Source organism: Callospermophilus lateralis, chromosome 17, assembly GCF_048772815.1.
Source record: "Callospermophilus lateralis isolate mCalLat2 chromosome 17, mCalLat2.hap1, whole genome shotgun sequence".
Classification (NCBI taxonomy): Eukaryota; Metazoa; Chordata; class Mammalia; order Rodentia; family Sciuridae; genus Callospermophilus; species Callospermophilus lateralis.
The window spans coordinates 34,798,849-34,826,731 of record NC_135321.1 but is presented as its reverse complement, the minus strand read 5'-3'; the positions used below and the strand labels follow the sequence as shown (position 1 = coordinate 34,826,731).

Here is a 27,883-nt window from a genome sequence, read left to right as displayed (position 1 = left end):
TTTTCTTAAGTGTCTTTCAGAATAGTCACTTTTAGTTTTGAAGTCATCAAATTTATCAGTTGAACAATGCATTAGTGTTGTATCTGAGAAATCTTTACCTAAATTGGTCAAAAAGATTTACTGTCATTTTTCTTCTAAAATGTTTGTACTTTCAGTTTTTAAACTTTCACGTATGATCTATCTTGAATTAGTTTTTGCCTAGTCTGGATCAAAGTTATATTACTCTACCTGTGTATGAAGAACTATTCCAGTACCACTTAAGACAGTGTTTTTTTTCCCCCTCTGAATTATCTCGGCACCTTTGTTAAAAATCACTAGTCTCTATTATGGGACTCTATTCTGTTTTATTGGTCTATGTGTCTATTATTGATGCTAATGCCATATTGTTGTGATTATTGTAGTACAATAAGCCTTGAAGTTAGGAAGTTAGAAGCCTTCTAGGTTTGTTCATGTCTTTGCTTTTTCAAAAGATCTATACTTGGTCCTTTGAATTTCCTTACGAATTTTATTTTGCCTCTCAATTTCTATCGGGGGAGAAGCCTGCTGGGTTTTGACTGGGCATGTATTAAATCTATAGATCAATTTGGAGAGAACTGATATCTTCAGAATTCTTTTTTTCAATCCATGAACATGGTAGTTCTCTCCATTCACTTAGGTCATGAAATCTCCAGGAATATTTTGTAGCTTTCAGTACATAGGGACTACATACCTTTTTTTGTAATTTATCTCTAAGCATTTTATGGTTTCAGTGTATTAAATTGTCAAATTCTAATTGCTCATTGGTACCATTTAGATATGCAACTGAATTTTACATATTGATCTCGTGCCATGCAATGTTGTTGAACTTAATCATTTAACTAGTTTTCATAGGATTTTTCTGAGGTGTTCCTATCAGTAAATAATGCCAGTTTTGCATTTTTGTTCCAATCTCCATGTTTTTGAATTTCTTGTACTGACTATAACGTTAAACAATGTTGGGTAGAAGTGCTAGAGTGGAAATTCTTATCTAGCTATCTTGAGAGGAACATTCTTTTACCTTTTGATAGTGTTTCTAGAGGGTTTTTTTTTTCTTTTTTTGTTCTTTACCAACTTGAGGTTTCCATCTTTTCCTTAGAAAAGGAATACATATTAGATTTTGTCAATTTTTTTTCTTAAGCAGTATTTTATTGATATAATTTTAAATTGTTAAACAGGGACAAACTGTACTTGTCATGATGTATCTTAATGTTGCATTTGGTTTTCTAATTTTTACATAGTTGCATCTTTGTTCATGTTGCTCTTTTTTTTTTTTTTTAATTAGTTGTCAATGGGTCTTTATTTTTCTCTACTGGTACATGGTTCTGAAAATCAAACCCAGTGCTTCACACATGCTAGGCAAGCGCTGTACCACTGCGCCACAACTCCAGCCCTGTATTTTTCTTCAATGCATTTGATTTTTGTTAGCGATTCTAGTCTCATTGGGTGAACCCTTCAGTTATCTGAAAGAGTTTGTGTAGGATTGTCATCATTTCAAACTTTTTGGAATTTACCAACACATGCAGGCACCTGGGCCTGGGGAAGCCTTTCTGGGAAACACACAAGTACAAATTTTATTTCTTTAATAATTGTTGGGCCATTTCATTTATCTATGGTTCTTGATTGAGACTTTACTAGAAAGTTTCAGTCAAAGAAATTGGTCTATTTCATGTAAGTGTTTGCATATTTTGGCCTAAAGTTTTTTCTTTTCCTTTTTCCTTTTTTTTTTTTTTTTTTTTTTTAACTATGGGTTGAACTCACAGGCACTCAACCAGTGAGCCACACCCCTAGTTCTGTTTCTATTTTATTTAGAGACAGGTTCTCACTGAGTTGTTTAGTGCATCCCCATTGCTGAGACTGGTTTGAACTCGTGATCCTCTTGCCTCAGCCTCCTGAGCTGCTGGGATTACAGGCGTGTGCCTCCGAGCCTGGCTGGTATTTCTTACATTTCCATATGTGCAGTTTATAGTCCTATCAGCAAGGCAATTTGTGGTGTCTTTTCTGATTACCCTAGATAGAGCTGTATCAATTTTATTGACCTTTTCAAGGAACCAGATTGATTTTTTTCTTTGTCAAATTTCATCAATGTTGTCTTCGATATTACCTTTCCTGTTTACTGTGAGTTTAACTTGATCTTTTTCCCATTTAAGGTGGAAACTTACGTCATTGATTTAAGACCTTTATTGTTTATAATTTGGACATTTAGTGCCGTAAGTTTCCCATACTGCTCTTTACCAGTGCCTGATATATTTTGATGTGCTGTATTTTCGTTTCTGAATACTTTGTAATTTCCCTTTTGGTTTTTTGCTCAACCCTGACTTATTTAGAAGCATGTTACTTATTATAAAAATATTTGAAGATTTGGCAGAGATCTTTCTATTATTGAAGTTAATTCCATTGTTCTTGGAGAACATGCCTTGTACAACTGGAATCCTTTAAATTTATTGAGACCTTTTATGGGTCACAGTCTGGTCTGTTCATGGGTACTTGAGCAGAATGTACAATCTGTGGAATAGTCTAAATGTCAATTAGGTTAAGTTGGTGGATAGTTTTTCGAATCTACATACTGACTTTGTCTTTTATAGATTGCTGCGTGTACTGTTGAAGTTTCCAACATTAATTGTAGGGTTTTAAAAAATCTGTTCCTGCTTCAGATACGCAATTCCTCTTCATAAATTGACCTCTTTACTGTTACGAAAAGATACTTATTCATCTCTGGCAATATTTTCCGAAAATCCTTATTGGCTGAAACGAATAGTCAGTACTACTTTCTTTGAATTAGCATTAGCCTTGTGTATTTTTTCATTTGTCTACTTTAAGTTTATTTTTGCCCTTACATGAAAAGTTTGCTTTTATAGGAGTCATCTAGGGTCTCGCTTTTTTTTAATGCAATCTCACTCTAAATTGGCTTAGATTATTTAATTTAATTTGACTATGTTTAGGATTGAACTTATAATTTTGCTTATTATTTGTCTCATCTGCAACTTTATTGCTTTTACCCCTTTTGTGCTTCTAGAATTATTAAAGTTTGTATAGGTTTTTTTTTTCTTGCTATAGTTTCTTGCAATGGACACTATTGCATTAGAGATAATAGTGTATATTTTTAACTCATCAGACTTTAAGTGATATTAAACCACTGTAGACAGTATAAAAATCATTCAACACCATTGTCATACATACCCTTTACTTTTATGTGTATTGTAAATTCTATATAACATTGTTTAAGCAGTCTATTATCTTTTCAAGGAGCTTTAATAAATGTAAAATAATACCATAAAGTTACCTTTTCAATGTTCTTTATTTCTTAAAGATGGATGGTGACATTTGGCACCATTTCCATTATGCCTGAAGAACTTCTTTGTGGTGCAGTCCTGCTGTTGGTTAATTATTTCACCTTTGCATGTTTGATAAATCCTTGGTTTTTCAAGTATATTTGCATGGGGAGTAAGACCCTAGGTTGGCAGTCTGTTTTTATTATAAAATTTCAATTTTACATATGTATTTAAAAATGACTAATTCTTTCCCAATGCTCTCTAAATCTTGTCTTTGGATATCTTTCTTCAAATTTATTCTAATTGGTTTATATGACAGCAAAATGCATTTTTGGCCCATTTTACACAAATGGAGCACAACTTTTTCATTTTGCTGGTTGTACACGATGTAGAGTTGCACCACATGTGCAGTCATACATGTACGTAGGATAATGATGTTCATCTCATTCCACCATCTTTCCTTCTCCCATATTCCCCTCCCTCCCATTTTCCCAATACAACTTTGTCTTCTCCCCATGCCCCCTCTCCCCATCATGGATCAGCATCCATTTATCAGACAACAATTGGCTTTTGGGTTTTGGGGATTGGCTTACTTCATTCAGCATGATATTCGCCAACTCTATCCATTTGCCTGCAAATGCCATAATTTTATTTTTTATCAGTGCTTTCAATATGTTCTGTTCTCCTCTCATATCATTTCCACCAATAAATCTGCCATTATTTGTCGTTGTTCCCTGTACCTGTGCCTATTTTATTTCCCTTTATCAGTGGTTCCGATCAATTTGGTCTGAATTTATGTGGTTTTCTTTGTGTTTCTTGTGTTTATGGTTTGTTGAATATCTTGGATCTATTGACTTAAAATTTTCATCAAACTGAGTGAAATTCAGTCATTCCCTCAGACATTTTTGTCATCTTGTCCATCTTGTCTCCTTCAGGACTCCAATAAGAAATATGTGCCACAGCTTACCAATGCTTGGCTTACTTTTAAATGATTTCCCCCTATGTTTCATTTTGGATAATTTGCATTAAGTCTTCAATTTCATAAATCGTTACTTTCATTGTTTAATCTGCTGTTAATTCTATCCAGTGTGATTTTCATCTACGGCTTTCATTTAGAAGTTGAGTTTGGATGTTGTTAATCTTTCATATCCCTAACTTTTTGAATATATGGGATGCTATTATAAGAGGTTTCTAAGGTTCTTGACTGATAATTCTTATATCAATTTTAATAGATTAATATTTCTCTAGTCTTATTTTCCTGCTTCTTTGAATGCCTAGTTAGTTTTTCCACACATTTTAACGTGTACTGGTTGCATGCTGATGTTTTTGTACTCTTGCAAATATTTGTAAAGTTTGTTCTGGGACACAGCTACGTGGACAGTTTTGTTTTTGCATATTGCTTTTGTGTTAGATGGAACCAGAGAAGCATTTAGTCTGGGACTAATGATTTCTTGTGAATAGAACAAGATCTTTCTGAATGGTGTACCAAGTGCCCCAAGAGACTTCCTAGTCCGGCTGGTGGTAATTGTCCTGTATGCATGCTGGTAACTTTCTTCCCATTCCCTTAGGAGGTTCTTTTCCTGTCCTCAGGAACTCTGAATACTCACAGGGGACACTCAGTTGATTCCCAGGTTTCTTTATTGGGCATTTCTCTGCTATATTTCCTCTGGTGAAGTTCAGTTTGCTCCCCTAGGTCTTGTAACCTGAGGAGTCTGAGCCTTGCAGGCTTCCCCTCTGTCGTGGCATAGAATCTTCTCAAGGCAGTAAGCTGGGCCAGTTGAGGACTTAACCTCCTTTGTTTTCCAACTTTCTGAAATAGCATCTGTGTTGCTTGATGTCTAGTATCTTAAAATGAGTTGTTATATTTAGTCTAGCTTTTTGTATGTTTCAGAGAGGAGAAATTTGATCCATGTTTCTCTTGGCCAGACACACAAGTCTTGCAACCATTTGTATCTAAAATGTATTGACAATGTGTAGTGACCTACAACAAAATGATTAAACATTTTCACCTAATATTCTACCTATATTGTTAAATGTTACAAGTTTATAGAATTTCTAACATTCAGCATTAAAACACTTAATGCCAAATTTGTCAGATACATTAAAATTCACAGCATATCATAATTATAACCTCACAAAAGTATACATTCGTATGAATAAAGACTCAGAACACAGTCATCCCTCTGGATCCATAGATTATACATCCATGGATTCAACCAACTGTGCGTGGAAAGTATTAGAGGGGGGGAAAAAGCATCTGTTCTGAATATGTACAGATGTTTTTCTTGTCCTTATTTTCTGAACAACAGTATAATAACAATCTACAACATATAAAGCATTAAAAGTAATCTAGAGATTTAAGTATATGGGAGGAGGTATGTAGGTTATATGCAACTACTGTGCTTTTTTTTTTTTAAAAAAAAAAAAAAGGGACTTTGAGCCTCAGTGGATTTTGGTATCTACAGGGAGGTCCTTGAAGCAATCCCTACAGATATCAAGGGGTGACTGTACACAAATGATGCATGCTGCACTTCAGGGAAATGGAATTATTTCCTCCTCATTTAGAAAATGTATTCATTACTGTACTAGAATGTATCAACTTGGAATTAATCTGATCATCCATTTTAACTATTATAAAACATTACAAGCATACAAAGGAGAGAATAAATACATGTGGACATACCACTGACCTTAAAAAAAAAATCGGTATTAACAATGTAGAAGGACCTTAATGCAGCAATTTGCAGTTACCTTTTCCTTTCCTCTTTATTGCTATGCTGACCACTGCATATATTAATCAATCTCCAGGCCACATGTAGTACTGTTTTTCTTTTTGCAAACTATTAATAGGATTATACATTTTTCTGTGATATTGTCGTTCAGTATTCCAAAGACCTCATGATGAAGTGTTTCTGGATGTACAGAGTTTCATAATCTTCCTTTGGATGGAATTAGATCGCCTTAATGTTTTACTCTTAAAAACATGCTATATAAATTCTTGTTTCTGTATATGTGTGTATTTCTCTAGGTTAGAGTATATAGGTATGAGAAAATTTGTAGGCTTTGGGGTTGATAATTATGTTTTATGTAGACGAATTTCATAACCTCTCTGGAATTACCTGTTCTCTGAAAGTAAACTTGCTTTATATCTCCAGGTACATACTTTTTCCATATGATTCTTAAAAGCACCATAAATTCCACTGCTAATTAGACCAACTGATACTGAGAAAATCTGGAACCTTCCAGATTTATCTGTAACTGTCTTAGTTACCTAGCATTAGGAGAGTCTTGTAGAATGTCAATGTTTATTTTGGCACCTTTCATGAATGACTGCTGATGCAGAAAGTCACTGCATAATGAGGCCCTTGGAATTTGCCTGTTTGGGCCCACCTTGGGCTGAATTCCTCTTGGCTACATCATAGTCGAGCTGCAGTGCTTCCTGCCAGTGTCCATGTTCATGTTCAGATCCTGTGCTTGGCCTTCTGCCAGTTCTGCCTTCTCAGAAAGGCTGTCCTCCTGTGACTAGTATGTTCACATGATGGGAAGAATCACCTGGCTACAACCAACGGGGTCCTCTTCACCTATTGTTAAACACTGTCTTCTCTCTTCTGATCTCCTCAGACCACAGTTGATCATCACTTTCTAATATTCCTCCATGATTTCTTGGAGGAGGATTCTGCAAATATTTGTTGGTTTTCAGGACCAGGTGATTTTGGAAAGTCTATGGTTTCAAAGACCTCCAGGCTTCGGTCACCTTACTATCTACTGTAGGTCCATCTCAAACCCACTACACAATATTGTTCTTTGTTCTCTGAGGACCCCTTATTCTGCTACAGCATCATCTGGCTCAGCAAGAGGAGGAAGGAGGGTAAGAGGAGTGACAGCACATGGTGTGACATCAGTCCCTTCTCCACTGGGAAGAAAGCTGTTAAAATAGGTCCCTTGACTTTGCTCTGGCCTCCTTTCTAATAGGCTGCCATTGGCATGTGATTATTGCTTACTAATTAAATACGACTCATTTGTAGCCCCTACCCATACTTGCTCCCCAGAGTCCCTCTACTGTATTTTAGCAACTTATCTGGGTACAACATACATCTTAGTCTTTTGCTCCCTTTGTCAGGCCTGAGCTCTCCCTAAGGATGCGTGTGTTTTGGTTATCCTCATGGTTTTATTCTTACCCAAGAGGACTTGAGGTGGAGGAAAATCGGCATGGTTAGTAGATGATACTCTGAAGTGAGTGCTGTTAAAATGCCTTTCTTTTACAAACTGTAAAACAAAAAGACCATGTGAACTCATTGCTAGGGCCCCTTCCCAGACCCGGTGTGTGGGAAGGAAGGACTTGGGGGTGTAACACTGTCCCACAGTATGAATTACAGTGTATTAACCACCTAGGGGGATGCACCCTGGAGCCCTTGCCTCTTTTAATGGCATGTGCACAAGCGCGGGGGGAGAGGGACACTTTTCAAAGTATTTTGAATCTTTCTGGGCATCCTAAAATCACACTCCACAAATAGCAGACTTCTTTACCCCCTTGCTAGTCTGTTTCTTTGGATGTGGTCCATTCCACTGTGCCTTTGAGCAGCCAGAGTGAGTGTGCCCCATCTTGGCTAAATAGATTAACATAAAGGGAACACATACTGCTTAAACTCTTAAGAACCCTTTAGTTGAAGGTACTTTGGGCTGAACGAGAGCCTAGAGCTTACTTTGTAAGTCAGGGCTTGTCAGAAAGATGGTTGCAGGGCCCTGGAATAAGGGCTGTGGAGGGTGTTGGTACAGAGAATCCATGGCTGGAAACCAGGTGAGGAAAATGCCCTTAATGAAAATGTCCTTAATAACAAAATAATAGTTCACCCATGATTGCTTAAGCTTCCATGAGACTGATACATATGTATTTCTAACTCTAATTTGACTGTCATTGCAGTTCCTTGAGAAATACCTCCATGTTTGCTGGTGTATGTTTTTCCTCTGAGGAGGAATTTGAAGCCCCAGAGGTCAAACCATGTGCTCACAGTTGCTTGCTGAGTAGAGACAATGCCAGGTGGCCTCAACCCTGAGTTCCTTTGGCTTGAGAGCCCAGACTTGCAACATGTCCCTGGCCCACTTCCTGCTTCTCCCCTCAGGCCCGTCATGGAGCATGGGGTCCAGTCAGTCTTCACTCTAGACTGATGCAGTGTTCGGTACATTTGGCCAAGGTGGTTCCTGCCAAATGGGCCTAGCAGAGTGGAGTTTGGTGTGTCACAAACGCCTGGACAGTTTGCATGAGTGCATGCATATGGTGGTCTTAAAAGCTAAGCATTTGGGCCAAATGGAGGGCAATACTCTTCACAAATAGATGCATACTGTGCTGAAAAGTTTTGCTGTAGGCCTCTTCAATCTTTTCAGTTAAAAAACCCTTTTTTTCAAAGTCACTGTGTCTGCGAAACGTATGTTCTTCAGTTTAAGAAATTATGGGTCACAAGGCAGTATTTATCAACTTTCCCCCATTATCTACCTAAGGAACTTCTAATACATTTTGTTCTTAATTACCCTGTATTCTCGGCCTCCATGAAATTTGAATTCTACCTCTACACTGTATACTTATGTGCTATACTTCTGTGAAGACCATGAACCTTTATAATATTTATTCTGTTTCTGCTCTCAAGAACCAGTGTTATTTCTTGCTCCTGTAGGAAATTCGTGGTCTGCAGTATTTAGTTTCAGTAGAGGACAAGAGAAATGCTTGTATAATTTTAGAAATAAAAACAAAATACTAATCACTGACAGCCTGTAATGACTATTAGGATGGCAAAACAATTCACGTCTAATGAGCATGTAATTATAGCTGCCAGGAAATAGCTATTAAATAAATGGAATCTACTGCATTGGCCAAGGAGACGGGATGGGTGGTGGCAAGCAGCCTTGAACGCATGGTTTAATTGCCTGGGTCGGTCTGCAAGGGCTGCACAGGGCTCAGATTTATTTGCACACAAGGTGACACCCCCAGAACTATTAGTGCATACTTCCAGGTCAGAAGGCCATGCCACCTGCATCTGGAAATCTTGTCTGTCTTGCTGTTATGACTTCTGTGGTGGGCCTTACACCATTTGTTTTTAGCCAAGGAGTATTTTTTGATAAGACTTTGACTTTTTATTATTGTGGTAAAAATACATATCATTAAACCATTTCAACCATTTAAAATTGTGTAATTCAATGGTATTAGTTACCTGTGCCGCCACCACCATTGTCAAAACTTTCATCACCTCCAATTCTCTACCCATTAGCCTGATGTAGCACAGAAGAGGCTGGATGGATACCCGAGGAATTAGCAGGAAGCAGGTTTATTGGCTGTAGCCAGTTCAGAGGGGCTTTCATTTAATAAAATCTTCCTCTGAACTGGTTACAGCCAATAAACCCAACACTAGCTTCCTAAGCTAGGGACTGTGGGTTTGAGTCCCATCTGGGTCACCAAACGATGTCCTATGTCTGACAAGAAGAGGAACATAGATGTTACAAATATGGTGTGGGGGGGTCTCTTTAATAATGGTAAGGCTTTTCTGGGTGGGGGGGTCTCTGGGCTACTTCAAGGCAATCACTCCCCGGTCTCTCTCCCCCTCAACCCTTCTTCTCTCAAGTTGCCCATACTAGATATTTCACATAAGTGCCATCATTCATTCAGTATTAGCTCTTTGTGTTGGGCTTATTCCACTTGGCATAATGTGTCTTCAAAGGTCATCCATGTCGTAGCATGTATCTGATTTTTAAATGTATCCTTTAATGTATCCATACCTATTAATGTATTTGCATATGTTTCAATATTGGAAGGCAAATAATAGTGGTGTGCATAATCAACCCAGATTTTGGTCACTGTTTTCTAAAGGAGATTTCATTTTTCCATCTTTTGTGAGCATCTAAACTTCAGAGCTGACAGATAATTGAATATGGTCAAAATTAGATGTGTTCCCCCTTTTTGATTATGATGTCTCTTATGTATCTCATGACCTACAAAAATAACATTAAAATACATTAAGCGAGCTATAACACAAGGAATTTAGATTTAAATGGTAGGCAAATGACTACATTGGATCTTCATTTTTAGAAAATCTCATTGTACAGATCTACAGTGAAAGTCCTCTAAGAAACTAAAATTCTTGTAGATGTTACTGTATTATAGCATATGAGAATTGTAACATAATATTTAAGAGTTGAAATTTAAAACTGTATAAAAACGTGCAGCTGTAAGCCTTTGTGAATATATGTGGGAATCATTTCTAGCAGCTGGGAGTTTCTGAGGTGAGGGGCAGGGCAGGCTGGACTGAATGGGCACAGGGCCGCCTATAGGTCCTTATGCCCAGTTGTCTGCCTTGTTGGTGGATGTGAAAGATAGTTCTCAGGATGTAGGAAATTGGGTATTGGGGCAAGGGGTGGGGCGTGTGTTTGCTTCTGGTTTTAGGTACTCTGAGTCAGATGCTGCTGCCTGATAGGCATGGAATTTAACTTTTTCCATTTCAGTTCCCAATGCCATGTCTTTCCTTCCTTCTCCCTATTCCCCTTGGTATGTGATTTTATTTCAAATAATTCCCAAAAGCATATTTCTGATTTTTATAGGGTTTTGATTTATATAGTTGTATATTAAGGCAGATTTGTAGAGTCATCTGGGAAGCCTTGGATGGCAGGCAGAAACATCTAGTAGAAGCGCGCCCTCTAGTGCCAGTCACTTCACAGTGCATACCCACAGGGGCCTTGGAATAATGTTAGGAAACATGGAACTTGGGAGCTGGGAAGCTCTGGAGATCTTTAGGTTAAATCTCCATGATTCTCAAACGATAACTAGCATAACAGCATCAATGAGCACTGTCTGAGAGTCAGCCATGTGCTGTGATCATATGCAATTTCGCCTTACCGCAACAACATAGGATCAAGTTTGGATTTGTCTACTTCATAAATGCATAAGCTTTGGGTCCAGAGCCTGGGTATCCTGTGCTTTTCAGAAGCAGGAAATGGTGAGGGCATTTTAAGAGGCAGTATGCTCAAAGTGTCCCTGGGTTTGAGTCCTGTGAGTTCTGCTTGATGCAGAAATGAGAGGAACTGTTTGTATACTTCTCAAGTCCTGGATGGTCACCTGTCTTCTGCCAGCTAAGCGCACCCCATCCTGAAAGATACTTCTTTTATCTTCCTCTGCCTCCACAAAAATCTTAATTACTTGGACTCATAGCATCCACGGGCTTACCTAGATTTAGGTATTTATGAGCTCCTTCCCATGTGCTTGGGCTTAATTATTCTCTCTAAACCTCACATGCCTTGCGTCTGTCACCCAACAGGCAGTAATGCCATCCAGGGGTGGATGCCCTGTGTCATTCCTCCTGCATGGACCCTCCCTAGTAGGAGGAGCCATATCTCCCAGGGTCACTGGTCAAGTCATTATCTTACTCAGGATGTCATACCAGGTCTCTGTGGGAAAAGCACATGAGGGTGAGTAAAGCCACTCTGGCCACTACTGACCCTGCAGAGTCCATTTCTGGTTCATTTCATCTCTAGTTCTGACTTGCTGTGGGGAGGCTGTGAGCTTCCACTGGTATTTCATCGGATGGAAGTCCTGGGAGATCTTTATACAACAGATAATTAAAACCACTATTTTTCTTTCCATAGAGAAATTAAGAGTCTGCCACAAATTAGTAGAGGCTCAAAACCTGCTAATGTATTAAAGTTTTCTTCATTCCTTTGGTTTCTCCTTATCTAAAGAATGGGGGAGTGGTGTGGAATGAGAAAGACTAAGAGGCTGGGGCACGTTGGTCTCACCAAGGTCACCACAGCCTAGGATAATGAGGCCATTCCTGTTCTGGTGACCGGATAGCAGCGCCCTTGTTGAAACCTGGAAAGAAGGTGAATAAATAGTTTAGAATGAAATCGGTTTTCTGTATGGCATTAAATGGGAGAAGAGGCAAAGCACTTGACCGCAGACCATCCTTATGGGAAGGTTGAGAAAGATCCACGTCAGTGATGCTAATTGAGGCCCTCACACCCCTGGAGTTACTGATGAGCTTAAAAGTATTAAGTGAGAATCTTGGTCCTGAATTTAAATTTAATGTTGGATTTTTTTTTTTTTTTTTTTTTGCATTGAGATGGGCGTTTTATGGTTTTGTTTTTTTTTCTAACAATGCTTTAGGAAATTTGTGTTACAAATACTGCTTAATGTCAACAGGGAACTCAAAACTTTGACACCTTGTTGGAGCTCTTTGTGCTGATTAAATTCTTGTCTCCGGCCTAGAATTGGCAGCATATTCTCCTTAATTTTCATGCAGTCATGGGTGTTGAAAGAGTATTTCTTTGACAGTTGCCTTTGGAGAAGACTGAGCCAGCACTTGTTAGGGCAGACAATTAACAGGAAGAAAAAAATAATGTGGAGTCCAAGGTCATCATTTAGTTCCAAGAATGTCAACATTATCAATATGTTTACAGTATTTAGGGGTAGGTTGGGGGCTTTGGTGAATAATGGAAAGTAGAGATCAGCGAATCCATTTCAGTGTTATCAGACCATTAAAACTCGGTCGTCTTAGTTGAAATCCCATCTTCTAGATGAAATAACTCTTCCCAAAAAGAAAAGGTTTGAGTGGGGTGGGGGTGGGGGGTGGTTGTAGTCTTTCCTCCTCGCTGTGGAGATTTCTTTGACAACATACAGCAAGAGTTTTTAAGTCGGAGAATCCTACTCAGTTCTAACTTAAGAAAACATTGTGCCACCTTAGTGTTCAGTGTGGCCCTCCAACAGCATGACAGCATCCCTGTCTTCATTCCGAACAGGCAGGTCACTGGTCATCCCACTAAAGCGAATCCCCAGTGACCACTGATATATTTCTTGTCACAGAATATTGTCCTTGTGGTGAGGGAAATTTATTTTTTCATAGGATTTATCTATTTTTTTTTTCTTTACTTTTGTTAAATAGGAGTTACTTCCAGACACATTTTTCAAATGGTAATGTTTCAGGGGCTCTGGACCAGTCTGTCACCAAATCAGTTTTGCCCACTAGGTGGTGTGTCTCTGAAGTAATGGGTTTTGTGAAAGTGTATTTTATTTGCAAGACGGCCAAAACTCGGAGCCTCAGGTCTCAACTTCACCTTCCCAATGTTGGGATTTGGGGGCATTTGTGGAATTAAAAAAAAAAAAAAAAAAGTCTGAGGCTTAGAAAGATGATCAGATAAAAAAAAATGAAATAATCAGTAATCTGCTCATGCGTAATCGAACATACTGGTCCTTCATAAGATGGATGTTAAGGAAATGGCAGCATTGTGTGTGTAGTTTGGACCTTCTGATATCAATAGGTCACCCATTGGACACTGCACAGGCCCAAGTGAACGGTTGGTGGTTTCAAGCAGTTTGAGAGAAGAATGAACTCGAGTTCCTGAAGGAACTTTTAGATGACCTTGCCATCGTAATTCTCTACTGGAGGTGTCACTCACCTACAGCAAGGTGAACAGGAGTATACTGCTTACCCACCTGCCCACTAAGATTAGGGATAAAAGCAAGCAGCTAAAGGCAAGGGAAGCTCAAGTTTATCCAGAGTTCTCCTTGGTTTCAAGTCTTCTGTTGATACTGCTTTTGGAAAAGAGAATGAAGAGTGGGAAGACCACAGAGGCAAACCAAAACACTTGGGCTTCTCTGAGAGCAATCTTTTGTTCGTGGTAGAACTAGTCTCATAAAAGTGGATGCTTCCCTTAAAACATGAAAAGGGCTGGCTTGTAATATATATCCACAGTTATTAAAATGCTCTAATAAAATGGCATTAAAAATACGTCTATCCCCTACCTCCTTGGGAAGGTGTAGCAGCGTTTGAATCTCTGCCCATTCCCAGATCCCAGATCTGTCATAGGGTGAGAGGAAAGACGGGACAGGGGGCTGATTAAATCTAGACAACAAGGCAGCCATCTTTAATAGCTCTTTATTTAATGAACCAGATGGTTCTGCCAACAAGAGATTACCTGTCAACTCTTTCCATGGCATTTTTGGTGTCTTTGGCTGAGGAGGAGGACATGAACAAGCAAGCACACAAAGACTTTGGGATTCTATTCTTGTGCCTCCAATGTACAAGAAACTCTTCTTTAAAAAAAAAATCCATGCTAACTCTAGTTTTTAGAATGAATATATATTTTATATATGCTTGATATGAATGCAAGGAATGTGAAACTAATTGAAAATGGATAGACTTGAAATTAAAGCCCTGAGATGGCAGCAAAAGGCTTGGAGAGATGGGGGCCTTGGATGGTCTATGCAAGAAGCTGGAAGGTCTGGCAGGCTGGTAAGAGGCAGGAGGAGCCCAGGGCCCTTCCTGAGACGAGAGGAAGATGCAGCCCTGTCTAGCTGGCATGTCTAATGCTGAGGAACATTCAGTGGTAGGAACAGCTATTACAGATTGGAAAAAGGGCAGAGGCCAAAGGTTAGAGTTCTTGGGACCAGCAGTTTCCATAATCCAGGAGTGATGCTGGAAGCTAGACCTGCAGCAATCCTGGAAGAGAGCTTTCAAAAAGAAGGGAGGCAGAGATAGAGGGAGGAATCAGAGGCTTAGACTGAGACAGAACTCATGGTGGACCCCGGGCATCATGGCTGAGGTGGCTGTTCTAAAGTGAGACCAAGGAAAAGTTTTGATACTGGGTATGATGGTGTAGGCACATGTGACTGTCATTCCCACTGAATCCAGCTATAAAACGTGGAGAAAAAGGCATGGAGGGCTTGGAAGAGTCAACGGTGGTAAACAGACCTGGTGGGGGGCGGGGGAAGCAGACTAGAACTTGAAATAGCATTGAACAGATGGTGCTTTTCACATACGCATCTGGCGTTCTTGGTCTGGACTCACATTGGTCCCAAAGTGGGCATTGGTGTGGGCAGAGTTCCAGAAGCCTTCAACCTCTATTTTGAGTAGTAGACCCCAGATGGCATGTTTTTCTATTTTCTATTTCCTTGGACCCCACTCCTAAGGTGATCCCTGCTGTGGGAACAGGGAGGGCCAGTGGCTACCTAAAACTGAGTAGCAGGGTGTAAACTTGAATGGGAGGAACTATGGTCACAAGAGGCCTGAAGTGAACTCTGGTTATATATTTTTTTCTTCCTTGTTCTGCTTGGCCCCGGATGTGTATGCAGTCATAGAAAGCAAGTGGCTGAGTGCATGAAATAGTGCCCCAGCTCTCTGGCTGAAAAACTAGAAGGGAGAACCTGAGGAAATCTCTAAAACTGTCAGGAAGATAATGGAGGAGGAGGAGGAGGAGGAGGAGGAGGAGTTCAGGAACCTGACCCTGAAAGTTCTGTGGAGTCTCTGAGCTTACCACAAGCTGTCAAAGCATGAATCCGCTCCAGTCAGCACACCAAAGCCTCTGAGAACTAAACAAGGTAGACCACTGCCCGAGTCCCAGGCTGTCCCTGGTAGTCTTACAGGACTGATCCAAATGGTTCAGAAAAGGTTTTGAAAGCTGAACGGACATTGGATCCACAGACCATGAAAGGAAGGTGGGTCAGGATTGGAGGCTCAAAAGGCATCAGGTTAATTGCCTGGTTAAACAAAATTGCTAACATTTTCTGTAATATTTAAACAAAAGCCAGAGTTTCATAGTATAATCTTCAAAATATCTAGGATATAAGCCAAAATTACTTGGCGCACAATAAGCTAGGAAAATCTCAACTTGAATGGGAAAGACAGATCAACAGCCCCCAGTGCCAAGGTGATACAGGCACTGGACTTGTCAAAGTATTTAAAGCAGCTATTATAAAAGTGCTTCGGAAAGTAAGGGTGAACCTGTTGAAACAAATGGAAAATCCCAACGAAGAAATAGAAGACTCAAGAGACCTGATGAAAGTTACAAGTGAAAAACATAACTAATAAAATATAGGGAGCTCACTGGATATGCCTGGTAGCAGATTGGAAATTACAGAACTCAACTCAAACACATCAATAATTATATTAAATAAGACTGTCAAATCCAGTTATCAGAATGGATAAACGGAATAAGACCCAACTAAAATATAGCCTACGCAAACTACACCTTGAGGATAATGCTAGTTGGAAAGCAAAAGGATGTGGAAATCATGCAAACACTAAAGAAAGCTCAAGTGGCTATGCTAATGAGGAAGTACACTTAAGAGCACAAAAAAAGGAAGATAAACTAAGACATTATAATGACAAGAGGATTAGATCACCCAGAGAACTAGAGCTTTAAAATATATGAAGCAAAATGAACTAAAACAAAAAATCCTGTTAGGGTAGAGACTCGAACACTGTTTCGGTGATCGATAGAATTGATAGACTGAGAATCAGCAAAGTTTTGGAGGAGCTGAACAGCACCATTAACCAACTAGTTCTGATGTTTTTTAGACCACTCCACTCAGCCACAAAACAATACATATTGTCAAATATGCACATTCACCAAGATAGACCATATCCTGGATCATAAAACAAACCATAACAAATTTAAAAGAAGTGAAATCATATGATGTATTTTCTGACTCTAATGGAATTAAACTAAATAACAGAAGGATAACAATATGTACAAACTTAGAATTTAACACTTCAGAATAACCTGTTAAAGAGGCATTCTTAAGGGAAATATAAAATATATTTTCCATGTCTGATGGCATAACAAGGTTCAGAAGAAGGCACATCTCACAATAGTGTGAACCACCCAATCATCACGCTCATGAACCGAAGGATATTTAGTACAAAATATGAAAATTTGTGAGATGCAATGCTCATAGGATAGTTTTAGAGCATCTCATGACTATATTAGAAAACTCTAATCAATAATATAAACATCTACCTTTAAGAAACCAGAGTAAGAAAAGTGTGAATGAGGAGGAAGGAAACATAATAGAAACATAAAATTTGAAAACCAAGAAATGATAGAAATCAATGGAACAAAAAACTGCATATTTGGAAAGACAAATGATGAACAAGAATGACAAAGTGGGGGACACTCGATTCCAACACTAGAAATGAAAGGAGCCTGGTGGCACACTACTGTAATCCCAGCGGCTTGGGAGGCTGAGGCCGAGGATCTGAATTCAAAACCAGCGCTAAGCAATTCCATGCTTAATACAAAACAAGGCTGGCAATATGGCTCAATGGTTGAATTCCCCGAGTTCAATCCTCTGCCTAAGAGATACAGTCTACAAATATTAATAATAGAATAGTGTGAACAACTCTGAGCATACAAAATTAATACCTTACATAAAAAGGACACATTCCTCAAGTGGGTCAGTTCCTTATAAACCACAAATTACCAAAACTCGCCCAAGATGAAATAGATAACGTGACCCAGCCCTATTATAACTACTACTAATTATAACTGCTAAAGAAATTTGCAGTCAACCTTCCGAAAAAGTAATCTCCAGTCCCAGATGGTTTCCTGGCAAGTTCTACCAAACATTTAAAGGCAAAACTAATTTTACATAAAGTCTTCCAGAAAATAGGAAGGAAAACTTTCCAACTCATTTTATGAGGCCAGCATTACCATAATATGAAAACCAGACAAAGATGGGATACCACAGACCAATATTTGTCATGAACAAAGATGCAAGACTCTTTAACAAAAGAGTAGCAAATCAAATCCAGCAATATATAAAAAGAGCAACATGCCATGGCCAAAGTGATTCAAGGCTCCTTCAGTATTTGAAATTGAATCAGTGTAACCCACCACTTTTACGATGTGGGTTTCCTTCAGACTGTATCAGTTGATGAGTGTTGTCAAATTATTTTCCGGACTCAACAAACTCTTAGCAAACTAGAAATTGGAGGAAATTTTCTTACCTTGGTAAAAGGTAGTTTACAAGAACCTACATCGAACCTTATACTAGTGAAAGACTAAAGACTTCCCCCAATACTGGGAACAAGGCAAGCCCACCCCACTACTCCTATTCAACATTATACTCGGTCTTGACCAGTGCAGTAAGGCACAGCAGCTGGTATAAATTGGAAAGGAAGAAACGGTTCTTGTTCACAAGACAACAGTGTCTATATAGAAAATGCAGTGGAAATCACAAAAACAAATCAGTAAAACCCAAAACATCCAAGAATTAATAAAATTGCTATAGGATCTGAGGCTAACACACCAATTTTATTTCTTTATACTAATAAAAAAAAAACTGGGAATGGAAGTGTTTTTTTAAAATACCATTTACAGTAGCTCCAAAGAACATGAATTTAACAGAAAATGTGTACTAGAATTGTAGTTAAAAATTAAACTAACAAAATACAGAATCTAAATAGGCCTACTGGGTGTGTGAACTCAACATAGAGCAAGAATGTCAGTTCTCCCAAAATTTACCTACACATAGTTCCAATGTTTTCAGAAACACTTTTTGTTGCTGCTAGAACTTATGTGAAAAGGCAAAATAACAAAAGTAGGAATTTTGAAAAGCTGAGAGAAGTGGGAGGAATCACATTCCTGGTACTTCTGATAATGGGTCTTGCCTAGGGCCAAACAGACCAGTGGAACGGAAAGAGACCCAGGTACACACAGCCAAGTGATTTTTGGCAAATTTGCAAAAGCAATTAAAGAAAGGAAGTCTCTTAAACGGTGTTAGATCAGTTGGACATCCATATTTAAAAAAAAAAAAAAACTCAGTCTAAACCTCATACTTTGTACAAAAATTATCTCAAACTGTATCATGTAGTTATGCAGAAAGTAAAACTCCAAATGCCTTCAAGAACACAATTTTGTTGAGTTTGGGTTAGAAGAGTTATTGCATTGCATCTCATGGTGAACAGTTGAGTAAGGTCAGCTGTGAGGGCTGGAGGGCTCGCTCCCCAGCCTTATGCCTTAAGGAAGCCTTCAAGACATGCTTCTGTTGGTGCATGAGTGAAGTTTGATGGTAGTGAGGTAATATTTAACTTGGGGTTACCATTCACTGAGCACTTACTGTGGGTCAGGTACTGTTCTGATATTCCTACAACATAGGTACTGTAGAACTACTCATTTTTGAAATTGAGAAGTTGATGCACAGAAAAATCAATAATTATGCCAAGATTAAGTTCCGTGAGTGGCAGAAAAACTCAGATCGTTAGTTTTCATGGCTCCTATAACAGTCTGTTTTCAGGACGTCTACTTTTCCATTGTGGATTTTATTCTCAATCCACCTGCAGGTTGCTGAATCTGCTGTTGAATCCTAGCACGATATAAACCCAATTGAGTCTATTTAGTGCCATCTTGTGTCTGGAGTGGATTTTGCAGGAAGGATTGCTTCAGCATGAAGACTGGGTACCAGTGATGTAGCAGGCAAGCTTGGATTTTGCATGTCAAAATTGGATGCCAAATCAGTGTGATCAGGAACTTGAATTGGACATGAACTTTCTGGTACACACTTCTCAAGTGAGATCAGTTCGTATAGTTTTGGGGAAAATGAAGTTGGTGGTTAACTCTTCATTGGTCTTCTCCCTTCTATAGTAGTCTCCCAACTTCTAGACATTCATGCCCTAATAAACCTTGAGCAGTTAGGTGGAGACATTTATTCCTGGCTTATCTGTTTTCAGGGTTGGTCCTCTCCATAGGCTGTACTTTCCAGAAATTTGAAGAGCCCATTTATCTTCCTGTGCCATTAAGTTGATATGTATATATTAGAAAATGCTAAAATGTACTTCAAGATTGGCTTTTTCAACAGTGAAACTGAGAACTGGAAAAGGGCTGTGGGGCCAATTCCCCTCCCCTAGAGACTTGACCCTTTAATCTTGGGAGGAAAAGTGGGGAAAATGTGGGCAGGATGTGCTGAATTCTCTCGGCTCCTCCATGAAGTTGGGGCTGCATCTCTCAGAAGGAGGATGGATGGGGACGAGTCAAAGATTCTAAAAACAGCTGGGTGTGTTGGCACAAGCCTATAATCCCAGTGGCTCAGGAGGCTGAGGCATGAGGATCACGAGTTCACAGCCTCAGCAAAAGCGAGGCACTAAGCAATTCAGTGAGACCCTGTCTCTAAATAAAATACAACACAGGGCTGGAGATGTGGCTCAGTGGCCAACTGTCCTGAGTTCAATCCCTGGTATCCACTCCCTTCGCCCCTGCCAAAAAAAAAAAAAAAAACTATTTAAAAAGCATCTCGCAACCTTAATCTTATTTTTCCCCTTTTACATATTGTTTACTTTCCTATTACAGAAGTGATTTTCATACTTGAAAATAGGAAAACAGGAGTAGGAAAAAGTACATCCACAGACCATATACTCGGTCTTAATGCTTAATATTTTATGAACTTTCCTGCTAGGTACAAGGATTTGAGTGTTTCATTGAATTGATACACTTTTAAACCTGCTTTTTAACTATTAAACATTTTATCGACTGGGGCATAGCTTTGAGTTCTGGAACCTGGCTGGTCATAGTGTTTATTGATTGACTTGATTTTTTTTTTTTTTTTAAAAGCTAGTCATGTGCCAGTGACGTCACATTCCTTCACTTCTCAGTCTGTTTTTTCCCCTATCAAATAGGAGTACTAATAACCATTACGCAGATTGTTAAAATAATAACATGCCTAAAATCCCCCTCTCAAAGCTTAGTACACAACACTAAATAACTGGTAACTTAAAAAAATTATAGCACAAAATATCCTACCAGGGTTTCTACTAGTTTGCCCTAACATCAGGGATATGAAGTTACTTATTTAACCTCTGAAGTGTCATTTCTCTTAAAAATATTTTGCCAACTAAACATGCTATCTCATAATTGTCTGTTTGTGTTTTGCTATAGCAAGAGTGAATGATTTTGTGTTTAAACCAGCTTATGAAATGATTTTTGCCTTCTATTGGCATTTAGTGTTAACAGGTAATTTGAGCTATTAACACAAGAAATTAATCTTCTGTTATATTTGCTGTTATATACATAATCTGGTATTACATTTTCATATCGGACTTTATTTTCTCAGTATATTATGTCTAAGGTGAGAAATAATTGTGAACTTTTTATGAATTTTTGCCTATATTAACAAATGACAATATTATGTATTCATTTCCGACCATTCTACCTCTTATTAATGACTTATTAAATTCGTCTGAAATTCTGTAGTGTTAAATTATCATAGGCTTAAGTTATATCATTTAAAAATATTCCTGATTTTAATAAGAATAGTCAAGTGTTTTAACACTAATTACAATGATTTTATTTCCAAATGTATACTGTTGATTGTGTCAAGGTTATGTCAAAATCATCTAAAAATTTTTTGAGTTCATGTGCATAGCATTTTTCAGAATCATTGTTTGGTCATTTTCTGTATAGGATAATTTTCTAATGTCACAGAATTGTATAATTAAAATTGGTGCATATTCAGTATTCCGTCTTGCCATTTTCAGTCAACACCATTTTACATAGATTGTTTCCTACAACCTATGTGTAAACTTTCTATTGTACATAATGCATAAAAAAGATTTAAAAAGATTAAAAGAACTATCACCATATTAAGAATTATCCTTAAGTTATGGAATTATGAATTTTCATTTTATTCATCTGTATTTTTCCAAATTTCTAAAATGAGATGTCCTGCTACCAGCAAAACAAAAAAAAGTTGCCTAACAATATCAATGTTATATCAATTAAGGATGAAATATGATTGAGATCACATGACTTAAGGAAATGTACTCATGTTGGGTGTTACTCTGTTCATTATCTAGAGTCCAAATTATTTTGATGCTAATAGAGCTGAAAAAAAGGGAATTAATGTTTAAAAAGCAATATGACTTTTAATTGTGCCCTTTTTTTTTTTTTTTTTTTTTTTTTTGATACCGGGGATCGAATTTAGGGGCATTTGATCACTGAGCCACATCCCCAGCCCTATTTCCTATTTTAGAGACAGGGTCTCACTGAGTTGCTTAGCACCTCGCTAAGTTGCTGAGGCTGGCTTTGAATTTGTGATCCTCCTGCCTCAATCTCCCAAGCTACTGGGATTACAGGCATGCACCATTGTGTCCAGCTTGAATTTGCTTTTTGGAGAATGACAATATGTAAATTAAGAACTGCCGACTTGGTGGATGAGCGTGATGAAGCATGCCTGTAATCCCAGTGGCTGGAGAGGCTGAGAAGGATCAAAAGTCCAAAGTCAGTCTCAACAACCTAGTGAGGCCCTAAGCAACTTAGTGAGAACCCTGTCTGAAAGAATAAAAGAAGAGCTGAGGATGTGGCTCAGTGGTTCAATCTGGGTTCATCTCTGGGTTCAATCCCCAGTAAAAGCCCCCCCCTCCAAAGAAAAAGGAACTTGGTGTATAACAAATGACTTTCCATAACAGACATCAGAAAATCAGATCTTCAAAGGAGATTATAAATAAGTACTTAACACGGGAATTTAGTGTTTAAGGGAATAAAATTGAATTAGCTTGGGGTGGTCCTGTAGGACCTGCTGACCCACTGTGGGTCCTCTTGGCTCCAATGGGGTGGCAGAAACCATTGCATGCTATCTTTGTCCTGTCTGGGATACACAGAAATACAGGAAAGTATGCATTTATTCATTAAGGTACACATAAATGACAATCACTGGATTTGATATTTTCATGTGTCTTCCACATGTAAGAAAAATATCCTTTATTTTGATTTAGCCAATACTTTCTCTCTGAAATGAGATTTAGCTAATTTCAAAGCTCAGTACTTTTCAGATCTGGTTCCTAAGATACTGTGGACTTAAGTATGAAAATATCAATATTGTGATCATTGTTTATATAGATGTCCATAATGTCTCCTTTTTTTTTTCTATAGCTTTGGGCCAGATTATGTTGTACGTGGATGGGATGAACGGAGTAATAAATCACAATGAAACCATTCAGTGGCTGTACACTCTTGTCGGCTCAAAGGTAAGAGAAAATTACGATTGAATATTTTGTTCGGTTTGCATACCATATGCCTTTCTTTTACCTTCTCTGAGGTGGTTTGGAAAAATGAAATCCTGTCTCACTATAAGGAGGATTACTACTTTGCAGATTTAAGATACACTTGAATTGCAAACAGTTTATGAAATTTCAATTCGGCTTTATTCTTAAGCTGTAATCAAATGGGTTTGGCACCTTTAGTTTTCAATGTTACAACATAATACTATAGCTGTAGTATCTATGTACCTCCTGTATTTCATGTTCATATCTGTTAAGATACTTATGTATCTCTTCATATGTTGTGCACATGTATATGCACATCAATATGTGTACATGAAAGAATTTGAGATTGCCTCTCCCATCAATTATAAAACCAACCAACATTTATTAAAGGTGTACCAGGCACTGTGCTAGGTGTCTTACAAGCATAATCTAACTTAATCCTTGTGAAATCATTCTCAAGGAAATAATGCCCTTATTTTGTAGTTGAGGAAACAGCACTTGGTTATAGGAATCTAATCAATTTTACTTGGCATACACCTGCCCAGCTGTGGCTTTACTTGAGAGGTCCCTACACCCTGTGGAAGTGCTGCCAGGAGGCAGATCCACCTCTTCACTCAGTGTGCCTGAAGCTAGGTGAAGGTATGGCCTTGTCCCCTTTAGGTTCTGGGTGGTGGGGATGTTAATGATCTGGCTGGAAGGTGTTGGGGGGACAAGTGAAGAGTCCTGTCCTGGGCAGGTGTGTGGTGCAGCAAGGCTAGGGTAGGGGTGTGGGAGAGGAGAGAAGTTACACTGGGCAGAGGGTTGAGCAGGGAGCATCTTGGGGGCCAGGTGTGGAATTTGAACAGGTTGCAGAACAAACATAATTTTTCTGGGTCCTTGCAGGGGCTGTGGTCAGCCCAGACCCTTTCTATCCCATGTTCACTGCCCACCCTGACTTAGGCAAGACTATGGACACTAGTTGAACCACATTCTCAGGTCTTGCTCCTTATGTTGTTTGCTTCTTGGGGACTCTACTGTCCCCAGGATCACTCAGCTATGACTGATTAGTATGTGGCCAACATGGTTTTTGTCTTGGGCCATACGTTCACTTTCAGGCTTCCAGGCTCCTGGCAATGGTGCCCTCATGTGGCAGGAAAGCTTGTTCTCTGTGCATGCCTCCTGGGTCCCAGGGCCTTGATTTTTTTTTTTTTTTTTTCCCCTCCATTTTCCTTCCTCTATATTATTGGTGAGAATTTCTTTTTTCCTCTTTCACAGTAGAAAAAGCTATGGTTTCTCTCAGGAGATTGAAAATCCGCCCTCCCTTTTCTTTTTTGACTTTTTTCTATTAAAAATAGAAGTGACTCTATTTTGAAATTGATACAAGTGACCTTAGGAGGATAGTGGGATGTTGAGTTTACTGGGATGACTTAGCCAGGCGGAGGGAAGATTAGCATCCGATATCTGGTTTCAGTGTTTGTTTTCCGTGTGTCTGTTGGGAGCCCTTTCCAACCTGCATGTTCACTGGTCCCTCCCCAAAGCTCCCTGAATGGTCTTGAGGATCCTAAAAGCTAGTGAGATGGGAGGAAATTTTACAATAAAAAGGGATTTGGGGGTATATGTGACAACTAAATTAATAAATCTGTATAATTTTATTATAGCTTATCATGGCTATAATAAACTCCAAAAACCAGTCCTGGTTCTAAAAGGTCAAGAAATCTAGTATACTTATGGTAGGAAAGTGAGACTCTTATTATCCTTCCAGGAAGGAAATAGAAGGAGGGCAAGATTGGGGTGGTGGGGTGGGAACAGGGAAGAGAATCAGTCTGGGCAGAGAGAAGATAGAGGGTGCCATGATCTGAGTCTGTCCCCCAAGCCATGTGCTAGAAAGTTGATCTCAATGTACCAGTACTGGGAGGTGTAGCTTTTTGGGAGGTGTTGAGGTATCAAATCTCTACCCTCATCTTGGAAGTAGAGGGACTAGGTCCTCAACAGCTAGCACCTTGGTCTCGGATTTCCCAGCCTCCTAAACTTGTAAGAAATAAAATTCTGTTCTTGACAAACTACCTAGTTGCAGGTATTTGGTTATAGCAGCAAAAATGGAGTAAGGGAATAAAGCACAATGATGGAAAGAGAGAAGTAAGAGAAGGTGACAACGGGGAGAAAAAGGAGATGAGTAAAAAAGAACAGCGGTAATGAACACCTTTTGCCACCCAGCCTGTGGTGTTGCAACAACTGTGGGGCAATTGTTCTTTGGAATCATGTTGTAGGGAAAATAACTGAAACAATACATAGAAAAATCCTCACTGCATTTCTAAATAATATGGAGAAATCATTGGAAAGCCTCAAAAGATGAGTTTGGAGGAATCGTGCTTTCCCTGCAAGGCACACATAGTGTGTGCTTACTCTCTGGTTCCCCAGGGCTGCTTCCCCACCCAGCTGGGGAGCACTGGACCAGTAGGGACTTATGTCTCCATCTTTAATCTTTCCAAAGGCAGGTTCATAATAGTCACTGGCTCTTGACACCATGAGAACAGGAAAACAGCCGAGAGCCAGCCTGTGCCTTGGGGCTCACAGTGCTATTAGATAGAAGGACCCTGGTGACACCCGTGTCCTGCTCACTAACGGTGATGTCAGACGAAAGTCGTGCGTGATCCTGCAGGGTATGCTCAGTTCCAGGCCAGTGGCTGAAATTCAACAACAGCAGTAGCCATCAAATTTATTCTCTGGATATTTCTAATGAAATCCCCTCTTTACAAAACCAGAGCACTATCTGCAGAGACTTCTCCCCAAACCAGTATGCATAGTGAAGCATTTGAAAGCAGTAGCCGCACCAAGACCTTAGGTTTTGAGAACAAAGTCTGTCCCCTCTCTAAATGTGTAAACTGGGGTGAATCAGCTGCAAAAGATCTTCCCAGCTCAAGTTGAGTTAAATCCAGTGAAGCCTGGGTACCAGCATTTTCTTTAACAGAGTCAAATTCTCCCTCACCTGAAAGCTTTGCTTTGATGTCCTCTCTTTGCCTTAAACAGGCACAGAGTTGATAAAGTAGTGGGTTAGAAAGACCTTGTCATTGTTTTCATAATTCTTCATTTTCCTTCCATGAAAGGCAACAAGATGTGATTTTTGCAGCCTGCCAGAGGGTCATTATGCAATGCATATTTGCAGATACTTGAAACTCATAGCCAGAGAAAACGAGGCACTTGAAGCCAAATAATGACTTTTTAAAAGAAAGAAGTGTTTTCAATAGTTTGTTTTTATTTATAAGAGCCCATCTTTAAACTTGCCAGTGAGAGGTAAGAGGCAGATGCCCATCCCATGACTGGTCACAGGGTGTGGGTTTTTTCTCTTCATACATCTGGAATTCTAATTAATTGAGGTAAGATGATTCACTACGTACAGCTTGGCCTTTCCTCACCCTAACTCGGTCTCTGGCCCACTGGGGTGGCTCCAGGGGCTTCATGACTAGCAAACCCTCACCTCTTTCCCAGTTCTCAGGGGTACTCCTGATGCTGGCCTGCTCTGTATCTGATTCCTTCCCTGTGCCCCAGGTTTTAACCACACAGATCTCCAAATGTACTATGTACTGGTGTGGAGGTGGCCAGACTTCCCTCCTCCTGCTTAGTCTCTGCTACTGAACCTGAGTTGGGAGTCCTGGCCACAGTGCCTCTGTGTCTCAATGCTTGCTCCTTGGGGCTATTGCTGCAAGTTTCCTTTTGGGACAGTAGGACAAAGAAGTGACATGGCATGTAAAATGGAGGGGTAGAGGAAGGAGAGATGGGCAGACTTAGGGGCAGTGTCGTAACTGTGAGATGACGGTGCCTGGTTCAGAGCTGAGTAGGCACAGGGAATGTTGGAGATGTGGTGACAATCTTGAGGAACAGCTTACTATGACTGGGTTTCTGGATGTAGAAAAATGAGAGCAAGTCAGCTCTGGGAAGCGGGGAGATGGCACTACCCCTGACAGGAGTGTAGATGCTGAAAATTGGGATTCGTTGGCATATTTGAACGCAGTTTAGAGATGAAGGAAATACCCCTGAGGGAAGCTCAGCAGGTGCCTGGTGCTGCCTATGTTCTAGGAAATAATGGCTGATCAAGGGGAAGAGTCTGAGAGCCCTGTGGTCTACTGTCATCGGTGTGTTACTGTGAGAACCACCGGAGATGACCTCCCACATAGTGAGATTTGTAGCATGATGTAACAGAATCCTAAGTCACCTTAAACATCCTCTTGACATCATGAGTCACATTCTCGATACCACTATAGGCAGAAAAGGAGTACTGTCTCCATAGGCGAACCAGCCATTGTTGGACTCTGGAATTGGTGAAAAGTTGCCTTTTGGGGAAGTACCTTTTCTGCCATCAACCAATTAATTACCTGTGCTCTGCTTACTAAAGCAGCACACCTGGACTTCTCAGATTATCTAGCACTTGAAGGCATTTATCCTGTAGCTCTGTTCAAGCTGCATTCATGGTTTCTAAGCATGTCCCTGGGGACCTGGTTTCCAGTTTCTCATCATACTGGTGCTGAGTTTTTCTGTGCATCCAACAGAAAGACTGTAATATGCTGGCCTCTTGGGGTATGAGACATTTTTCTTACATAAATTCCACTCCTGCTTCCTTATGTGTCTCGACTGCAATCCTGGGCACTGCCTCAAGCTGAATAGGCAATCCACTAACCCTCACAGATTTTTTTCCCCCATACAACTAGGTCTGCCGGTTTTTTTCTGTTCATGTCTGTGATTGATTTATATCTAAATACCGAGCTTTGCATTTTTCCCCTCATTGATCAGACCCAGAGGTCCAGCCTCAAGTTGATGAATTTTGTTTTGTTT

The 27,883-nt window shown here is 39.5% G+C and overlaps 1 protein-coding gene and 1 pseudogene across 9 annotated transcripts in view; one reads left to right on the top strand and one right to left on the bottom strand.

Moving 5' to 3' along the window:
- Nucleotides 1-27,883, top strand: part of Fhod3 (formin homology 2 domain containing 3) — a 425,688-nt gene that overhangs the window by 220,658 nt on the left and 177,147 nt on the right. For all 9 annotated transcript variants that reach the window (XM_076837398.2, XM_076837397.2, XM_076837399.2 and 6 more), the window contains exon 6: nucleotides 22,965-23,059. In XM_076837398.2, the coding sequence (XP_076693513.1) occupies nucleotides 22,965-23,059 (95 nt within the window). The remainder of the gene's footprint in view (nucleotides 1-22,964; nucleotides 23,060-27,883) is intronic.
- Nucleotides 16,837-16,954, bottom strand: LOC143383024 (small nucleolar RNA U13; annotated as a pseudogene).